Genomic DNA, 9,670 nt, shown 5'->3' with positions numbered 1-9,670 from the left:
GGGGGTGCGCGCCCTGGGCGGGACAGGCGCACGCACGCACACCAGCAGGCCGGGAGGCCACGTGAGCACAGGTGCGCGCCCAGGTGCAGGGCACAGACGCACGCACGCAGGATTCCGATTCCAGACCCCTCCACCCGCTCCACGCCCCGCACATCCTCTCCCGCGCCCTTTCTCCTCCAATTCCTGAGCCACCGACACGGTTCTCACTTTCCTTTAAAGACGCCCTTGCCACAGCACTCAGCTGAGCAACTGCTTTGGGGGAAGACGACTGAGGGGTGGGGGCGTCCTCATTTCCTCACTCTTGTTCCCCAACTCGGGGCCCCAGATCTGGGGGACACCAGTGAGTGACACCGAGGCCCTTATGTCGGGAAGTCTCTCCGGTTCTCCAGCAGGCCCGGGCCCGTGGCCGCATCCACCTCAGGGGCGAGCCGACCGTGCATGTGCTCCCGAGAGCACAGCACCTCTCAAGGACGCGGACGCTCTCCCCGTCCAGCACCGTCTGTTTCAACTCCAGTCCTTATTTGGGCCTTTACGGACCGGAGGCCCACGGAAAACGCCCTTCCTTCCTCCACACCAGAGACAGCCGGACAGGAACCCTGCAGCCCAGCCAGGAGAGTGCACGGCCATGCGAGACGCCCCGTTCTGGGAACCGGCTGGCTCCGTGGGGAAGGGGAGGGGAGGGGAGGGGAGGGAGATCCTGACGCCCGACGCTCTCTGCAGTGACCGCAGCAGCAGCCTTTCCTCGCCAAAATCTGCCCAGGTCCCCTGAAGGGGGGAGAGGGGCGGCGGGTCTGAAGGCGGCTCCCGGAGCAGCTCTCGTGGCTGCTGGTGTGTGCCTGGAGCAGTCACAGCAGCGCCAGGGCTTCCAGCTCCGGGCCCCGACCTCCTCTGCGTCATGACGCTAGGCCCCGGCCCTCTGGCGAGCGACACAGCAGGGCGCGGCCGGCTGGCCACATGGGGACTGAACAAAGCAGGTGCGGAAGGCCCAGGGCTCACCCCGCCCTCGGCTTCCCACTCTTCACCGGACTGATCCCGTCCACAGCGGAAGGCTTACGTTCATCGTCATGAAGAGGCCATTCCCCTCCTGATTTTATTTTATACCCAAAATGCCCAAAGGTCTTTCCAAGCTGGTGCGGTCAAGCTGATGCCGGGCCCATGTAGACAGGTGTTTAGGCTGGCTCAGAGGGCCCTGGTCACGGGAGTGGGGGAGCTGGCCGCAGGTGTGTTATCCCAGGTACACACCGATGCTGGGGCCATACCCTGCACTTCCTCTGTGAGAGCAGCTGCCAATTCTTGTCCATAAAAGGCCACGCGGCTCACACGGTGGTGACATCAGCCCCACAGGAAGTACAGCGGCCGCTCACCAGCAGCCGCTGCCCAGCTGACTCATGGCAGCTAAGCCAGGGCCTCCTGCAGTTGAGCAGAGCTGCTCCCTGCCCCAGAACCTGCCTCCAGGGGAAACAGGTCTCTTGCAAGTACACAGAGATGGATAAGGCCAAGACGACAAAGAAGGCGTTTCAGAAAGTAGACAGGCCTGTGGGGCAGGAGGGCTGGCCTGTGGCGAGCTTCCCATCAGTACGGGTCAGCCCTTCAGGAAAGGACAGAGCAGAGCCTGAGGCACTTGCCGTGGGAACCCCTGCTCCACACGGCCTGGGGCAGGAAGCCCAGGCTGCCCCAAGCAGAGCCCTGTGCTCTAGAGCTGCTGCTCTGGACCCTCTCAGTAGGTGAAACACACTGTACCCCGAATAAAGAGTGGGAGACCTGTGGGCGGAGCTCAGATGCTGCGGGCTGCGGGGACCCAGCGCCACTCAGAGACCAGGTAACCAGTCCCACAGACTCCGCGACTGGATCAAGGCCAGCCAGAGCCCAGGCCTCCCAACGCCCTGGTCTTCTCCAAAAAAGCCCCCAAAGGACAGCACTTCGTCACCGGCAGTCCTGCCTTACCACCCACCCCCGGCAGGTGCCAAGTCTTACGCCAGTGAGCCCTGCGCCTCCCTCTCCAAGCCGGCCCAGTCCGTGGAGAGGTAGAAGCAGGTGCAAACCATGCGTCCTGCTGGCCGGGCGGCAGGGCTGCCCAGCCAGAGGCAGAGTCACGCCTGGAAGCCGCCTGCCCAGCAGCCGCGGGCTCCCCAGCCTCACCCACAGCTCCCACAGGTAGGGCCATGATCTGAACCCCCCAGAGGAGCCCCAAGTCCCCAAGAGGCAGAGAACAGACAGCCCTCCCCAGCCAGCACCCCAGATAATCAGGAAGCAGCCCCAGGGACTATTCTTAGCTTTGGGGTGTCAGCGCAAGCACACCTCCAGCAAGCCCTCTCTGGGCCAGAAGGGAACCAGCAGCTCGCACGGTCACACTGGAGGGGGCCGTGGGGGCTGTTTATCCACCCTGCTCCAGGGCAGGGCTGTCAGGCTGTCAGGCAGGAAGGAAATTCAAAGTCACGTGGAGGAGCTGAGTCCTGCACACCTGGCAGGACGTCACACCTGAGATCAGCCCCGCCTCCGGGAGAAGGCAGAAGGGCCCGGCAGGGCTCCCGCAGAGCACCCCGCCTTTCTCAAGCGCCCGCGAGACCCTGCGGGACTGGCCCAGTCGGCACTGCGTTTGCCAGAGGAACAGCACGGTCCTCCGGACGCCTGACGAAGGCCGGCGCTGGGCCAGCAGCCTCGGTCAGGACGCACAAATGGCGTGCCACCGAGACACGCCCCAGCCCTGGCGTGGACGCCGCCGGTGCGCGCGCTCCTATTTCTACTTGGTTTTAGGGGGCTCTTAGCGCCCATCTGAGAGCCAGAGGGAGGGCAGGAAGGGGTGAGCGGCAGGCACCAGGCGGCCCAGGGCCCTGGCCGGGCCGGCACACGGCAGCTCAGCCGGTGCAGGCTTGCAGGCGAGACGCTGCTTGGGTGGACAGTGGGGCAGTGCCGGCGGCAGGATGGTCAAGTTTTCAACCACCCCCCAAAGTTCCCGCTTCCGAGAAGCCGCCACAGAACCCCCCACCTCAGTGGGTGCAGAGCACAGCTCAGCGGCCCTGCCGGGTTTGGTTAGCAGCGCAACAGAAAGCGAGTCTGAAGCTGGGTGACAGCAACTACCCTTCAGCACGATTCCGAGGCTGGAGGCTTCAGAGCAGTGAGCCTGAGCCGCGTCTACGTGGCAGCCTCGCTCCAGGGGACCCGCCGCGGCAGCCCCCTGGGATCAGCGCGAGGACGGGGCTCCTCGCCGGCAGTGGGCCCAGAGTCTCTGTTCTGGCCCCCAACAGAAGATCGTGCCAGTCCCCTGCGGGGCTGCTCCCCCGAGCCCCACCGAGGCCGTGTCAAGCCCGAGGCCTCGCACCTCCGACCGGGGTCCGCGGACGGGCTGAGACAAGTCGAGGCGCGTCTGCCCGTGCATGCCTGCAGTCGCTGCGGGAAAGGCTGCTGACGAGTCACTTCCGTGTGTTGCCATGGAGAGCCTGAACTCTCCGAGGAGATTAGGAAGGCTGCCTGAGGAAGCCTTCCGTCATCACCTTCTTCACGTGAGTGGGGGTATGGGTGGAAGGGTACCCGGGGTGGGGCAGGGACAGTTCCATCAAGAAACTGCATCTGCAAACTGCGGGGCCCCCTTCTAGCGGGGGATGGACCCCGGCAGGGGGCCTGGGTGCGCGGGGCCCTGCTTAGCCCGTGCAGTCATCTGCCAAGGTCGCTTCATTGGAGCCAAGAGACAGGTGGCTGAGCCCTACCGGAGGAAGGGGACTGGCTGGGCCGGCCCCACACAGGAAGTGAGAGCCAGACTCAAATCTAGCGCAAGCAACGGACCCTCTTTCCCACACCACTTCTGTTCAGAAGGCAGAGAAGCTGCAGGCCCTTCTGTGAGCCACGCGGAAGGCCGCTGCCGCGTTGCCAAAGTCCCTGTTGGGCCTCCAGCAGTGCCCCGCTGCCTGAGTCTCCTCCACACAGTTACTGGCCAGTCCCCCAGGCCAGCCCCAGACCTCTTCCGGGCAGAGCTGTCCAGCACACAGTGGGTCCTGGGCCAGCACGGGGTGACCTGTATAGGTTCAAAGCCCAGCGCTCGGGGCTGAGGCACCCAGGCCAGACCCACGCCTCCCCGCGGACGGCAGGGCCTCTGCACTGGCGGCAGGAGGGCCTGGCCACAAGGGCCTGGGCCTCCTGGCCGGCACATTCCTGCTTAAGTGGAGTCATCACGTCTGTGGCCACCTGCCCTGGCGAGTTTGCTCAGAGCCAGCCTCACAGAGCCCACAGGCCCCTCCCAGCCTCTCCCCTCTCTCCGTGGAGCACGCAGGTCCACGGGAACAGAGAGCATGCAGGAGAGGGGAGGGCCTGCAAACGCCAGCCAGGGAAAAGGGGGGCCCAGCGCCCTGGGAGGAGGGGCCCGGGAGGCAGGTCAGGAGCCCCGTTTCCGAGGCTGATGGCAGGGCTCACCGGGAGCGCATATTTCCGGGGCTGACCCTTTACCTGTGAATTCGGAAAGCCACACTCAGATGTGAAACAGGTGCTCAACTTTTACCTTTCATTGTCCCCCCACAGATGGTGAGTCAAACACTGAGAGGAGCGTGGACACTCCCCAGGTGCCTCCGGTGCAGCATCCTCTGACAGGAAGAGGTGAGACCGGCACAGGGCGAAGGTCAAAGAGCCCCCGGAGCTCTGGGTTGGCTTGGGGGCCGGGGGGGCGTGGGAGGTGGGGTGAAAGCAGACCAGCGGCTGTGCCACCGCCCCCAGAGATGCTGGGAGCTCGTTAAAATTACCACGAAGCCATGGAGAATGACCCAAGCGGGCAGTATAACTCATTAACTACCTCTCAGGGGCGGTAATCGGGCTCACGTCAAATTCTTCAGCTGGCCACTCCCCCGCAAGAACACACTCTCACCCCCACATGCTGGCGGCCCGGCCTGCAGGGAGGCCGCGCCCCCTTCCCGCCCATCCTGCCTGGTACCACGTGCTGCCGCTGCCCCGGGCCTGCTGGCTCGCCGACACCCGCCAGGCCGGGCAGCGCCACTCCCGCCCTCGGCCTCCGTGGCGGGGACCACGCTAAGTACCGGTCCGATCTCCAAGGCAGGAAGACGCGTTCCCAGCCACGACGGCCAGTGAGCCAACGGGAAAGCAGGGTTGGGAGGTGAACCCCCCTTGCCAGTCGGCACTAACGACACCCAAGGATTAAAACAGCACACAGAGCTATGCCGACACGTCTGGGTGCGCTGGGACGGCTGACTGACACACACCTGCCAGCCTCGCCACAGGGTCCGACCTCCGCGGTGCCTTTCCGACCACCCCAGGCCCACACCTTCCCCTCGACCTCAGACACCTGCTGCCATTGCAGTCACGCTGGCACCAGGTGTGGGCAGCGACTTGTCTTGCTGTGTAGCCACGGCCAGATTCGGTGAACAAACGTGTCTCATCTCTCCCCCTGGATGGCCACGGCCCCAGGAACAGAATGATCCCGATGTTCCGGCACTTTCTGTCTTGTATCTCGTAGACTCACGCAGGCGCCATATGCTGCCATGCCCCATCCTGGGCCCAGGGAGACAGCACTAATCTCTCCAGTATTCACTGGCATTGCATCACGGAGCCCTGCCAGCACAGGCCAGGCGGGCCCCTGCTAATCGAGGGAGCTGGCACCCCGGGTAAAGCCCATCTGTGATGCTGAGTCCAGGGGTTCTCAAGTGGGGCCGACTGTGTCCCCCCAGGGAGCATCAGGTGGCAGTGTCTGGGTACATTTGGGGAGAGGGAGGGTGCTGCTGGCATCCGTGGGCCGAGCAGGCTGCTGCTAAACTTCCTACATGGGACAGGCCCACCTGGTCCCTGCGCAACCAGAGAATCACCCCACCCCAATGTCCAGCCCGAGCAGCCCTGCTTCGCCCGACATATAGACTTCGAGCCTGTACACTCGTCACCCACACTGGGAGCCCTCGACAGGGAAAGAGGACACTCTGCTGCTTGGGCAGGACGCAGGCTTACGCCAGGACGTAGCGGGCCAGAGCACGGGAGAGACAAGGGCGCAGGGAGGCCTAGGAGGCCAGGGGACGCTCGTCAGAGCCCCGACAAAGGCAGCAGCTACCTCTTTTGGCAGCATAAATGCTATTGTGTCCTCAGCCACAGCCAGCTCGGGGAAGGGATCTTTTTTGAGTTGTTTAAAGACAAAGCAGGAAGGGAACTCTCTGGCTGCGCCTAGTAAGACGGGAATAGCAGAGAACAAATCTGTTTCCGCAAAGACAGGAGGGCGCGTGTGCTAAGACTGGGACGTGCTCTCCAAACGTGAGGCGCTGGTGTTAACAGGCCGCCGCCAAGCCTCCACTGTCCGCACCAGGTGTACAGCAGAACCAAGGCTCCCGGGGCGGTCGCCACCGGGGAACCATCCGGTCCCGACAGAGACCACTTCTGCCGTCAGCTTCCTCCCCGCGCAAGCAGAGCCCATGGCTGAGTGCCCCGCAGGTCAAGCCTGCATGACGAGAGGGGACTTGGAAATGTCCTCGGCCGCTCAGCATGGAGCTAAGAGCAAGTCCAGCATCTAGCAGAGGTGAGCCAAAACCTCGCGGGGCGGGAAAGCGCGGGAACCCAGCCCCGTGAGCGGCTGCTATCACAAAGAAGCCCCAAGACCTTAGACGCCCCTCCCCGCAAATTCACTTCATACTGGTGGTCTCCAGAGGACGGAAACACCAAACGCTGCACCCTGGACGTGGGGCGGCGGCTTGGTCCCCCGAGCGCCAAGCTTCCGGGCCAACGCGCAGGAACCCCGTCCTCTGGCACAGCGTCTCGCTGTCTGAACACCTCCCACCCGAGAGCTGTTCCTGCTGTTGGGCAGGTGATGGCAAGGCCCCGGGGAAGGAGTTCCCCGGCTGCCACAGGCCAGGTCCGCCCTGGCCTCCGGGCGCCCCCACTTGGCTGGGGGACAAAAGCCCCTGCCCCAGCGTTCACACCCAGGACCCAAGTGTGGGGACTTGCCCTCCGTCGGGAGTGCGGCCCTCGAGGAGACGCCAGGGTGCCCTTCTTGCACGAGGCCAGTTAGGAGAGTCAGGAGGAAACTGACTCATAAACCTCCAGAGACAGACGCGGGCTCTGCTGGAGTCTCCGAGTGTTCTTCCACCAGACCGCTGCGGCTGCGCTTGGGAGCAGACTAAGACGACAGGGCCGGGACTTGCTTCCCGCGGGAGTCTGGACGGCTGTAAGTGCACGCCAGGGGCCGGGGGGTGCGTGTGAGGCCAGCAAGGCTCAAGCGGGCGGTGCGGCGCTTCTCGGGGGCGCCGGTGGGGGCCTGCGCAGACCCGCCACGTCGGCCACCGCAAACCACCGAAGCAGGAGCCACACTGGTAACACGAGATGCGGCCATCACGGCCTACGGTGTTTACGAAGCCTTCCCCAGAAGACGCGCTCGTAACAGAACATGAGGAGCCACGTGGGTCCAGGTGCGAGAAACAGTGCTACCCACAGGCAGGCTTGACTGAGAACTGCAAGGCCTGTCCCGGGGCCGGGCACCTGGCCGGCGCTGAGCGTGTAGGCGAAGTGGGCCCGCGCACCTGAGAGACACAAACAAGCCACGCCCCTGGCGAGAGCAGAGAGTTACCCCACCCCAAATGTCAAGTCGGGGCAGCCTGGCTTAGCCCGGCAGACTCAGAGCCCCGAGAGTAAGAGGAGTCTGCTCCTGCGACGACACCGGGCCAACACCGGACTCAGGCGAGCGTTTCGCCAGACACTCGAACATGTCCTCTGACCGCCACTGGCCTTGGCTCCGCACGAGGGGAGGGACCCACGCCGCCCGGGCACCCGGGCCGCCCCCCGGTGCCAACGCCTGTGCAGTCACTGCGCCACGGCGACACTCACCCTGCATCATGCTGCGGTAGGCCGTGTCTGTGATGGCGTAGATGTGGGGCGGCATCTCGTGCCTCTTCTTGCCCTTGTACATGTCCACGATCTCTTCGGAGTAGATGGGCAGGTTCTTGTAAGGATTGATGACCACACAGAACAGGCCTGAATAAGTCTGAAGAAAAGGGCGGCAGATAGGAACAGGTTAGGCGTCTGATTCTCGAGCGGCGCACACCTCGTGACGAGGTCTCGCGGCTTCCCAGGCTCGAGTCAGCCTGGGCGAAGCCCTCGAGGCCTGCTCTCCCGCCCGGCGTCCTCCCTGCTCTCAGGCAGGGTCACTCCAGACTCGTGGCCGCTCCCAGCTCCGCAGGCCTGCACACACGTGCATCAACAAGAGCTGCAGCAGGCCACACGGACAGGAGAAGAGTGAGCAGCTCAGGTACCCGGACAACAAGGGACGTGTTTGCCACGGTCACAACGAGGCACAACGAGAAAAGGATTCAGTTGCGGCAAACAAACTGTGAAACACAAGCCCTGACCCGAAGGACGCTCAGGGCCACCAGGAAAGCATTTCCAACACTGGGAGAACTCGCTGCGCTCCTCAGCCAACCAGATCTCCGGGGCGTTAGCAGAGCACTGGCAGGTATCCGTCTCCCTGGAGTATTCTAGAGCCATTCACAGGAAAATCCCTCGAAACTAAAGACCAATTTCATGGCCCATCTGAGGCTTCTCCAAGACTCGCGTGTTCCCTGAAGGGGACCAAGTCGTCAACACCCATAAAGGAGGTGCCTGGAAACAGACCCCGGCCAGACAGGGCCAGGTTAAAATCAGAAGACTGGTGTCTGAAGGTCGAATCCCAGCAAGGGCAAGTTTCTTAGCCTTTCTCTGCCTGGTCCTCAGGCTGTAAGTGGGGAGCAGGCGTCTTTACCTTACTGAGTGGCTAGGAGGATCAGATTAAGAATCCGGCGCCACCCCAGCACAGCCATGGAGGGCCACGGGAGGTCAGGAGCTCCAGTCTCGCCAAATCTGTCTTTCATCAGTGTCTGAAGGTAAATCCGTGACACCAAGTAGCTACAATTCTTGTAATAACCTCCCCGCTATTTTGGTGGGGGCCCCTCTCCGCCAAACTCCTAACAGCTGCAGACTCCAAAGACCACCTGTGACAGGGGCCCTTAGGGGAGGCGGCCTGTACGCAGCATGATCACGCCTAGGAAAATGCACCTCAGGCCCACACAAAGCCTGGTGAGGTGAGGCCACCATGTTCAACGCCAGCAGCCCTAGGCGAGTGGGACAGACCAGACCCGGGATGCCCGATGGACTTGCCAGGCCTTGGAGGCCACCCTGCCGGCTCTTCATAGCTTTTTGTTCTCGTCATGAGTGGTCATGGTGATGCCTCCAGCCAGCGTGAACCAGCAGCTGAGGGGCTGTGCTGTGTCCAAGCCAGCCTTACCCCTGAGGCTGGATCTGGTGGTGGAACTCAGGAGACTTCGTCTCCATTTAAGGCTGGGGAAAATTCAAGCCTGTTTCTGGACCGAGGAAGAGAGGAAAAGCAGGAGGGAAGCGAGTGACCGTCAGTAGAAGGGGCCTGGGAGAGGGCAGAGAGGACTGGCGTGGGCGCTTTCAGCAAGAACAGTGACTAGGAAAATAATTAGAAAATGTTTTTTTGGGTTTTTTTTTATTTTATAAGTTTGTTTTTACATCATTTTGTACATTTTTTTCTCCCATCTCAATTGTAATCCCCGTGGATTTCCCATCACCATAATCCCGTGCACTTCCCTCCCCACCCCCCACCCCCTGTTTTTGATCCCATTCCCCACTCCACCCCCACAAAAAGTCTCTGGTATATGGTTGTTCATTATTCTTGTTATTTTCTTGCCTGGTCCATTATATT

The 9,670-nt window shown here is 62.7% G+C and overlaps 1 protein-coding gene across 1 annotated transcript in view; it reads right to left on the bottom strand.

Annotated features, from left to right (window-relative positions):
• Positions 1–9,670, bottom strand: part of MYH9 (myosin, heavy chain 9, non-muscle) — a 45,250-nt gene that overhangs the window by 29,963 nt on the left and 5,617 nt on the right. The window contains exon 2 of the mRNA XM_012720260.1: positions 7,798–7,954. Within this exon, the coding sequence (XP_012575714.1) occupies positions 7,798–7,954 (157 nt within the window). The remainder of the gene's footprint in view (positions 1–7,797; positions 7,955–9,670) is intronic.

This window comes from Condylura cristata, unplaced genomic scaffold (genome assembly GCF_000260355.1).
Source record: "Condylura cristata isolate star-nosed mole 26May11 unplaced genomic scaffold, ConCri1.0 scaffold00004, whole genome shotgun sequence".
NCBI lineage: Eukaryota > Metazoa > Chordata > Mammalia > Eulipotyphla > Talpidae > Condylura > Condylura cristata.
Note: the sequence above shows the minus strand (reverse complement) of the source record. Positions and strands in the feature narration are given on the sequence as shown.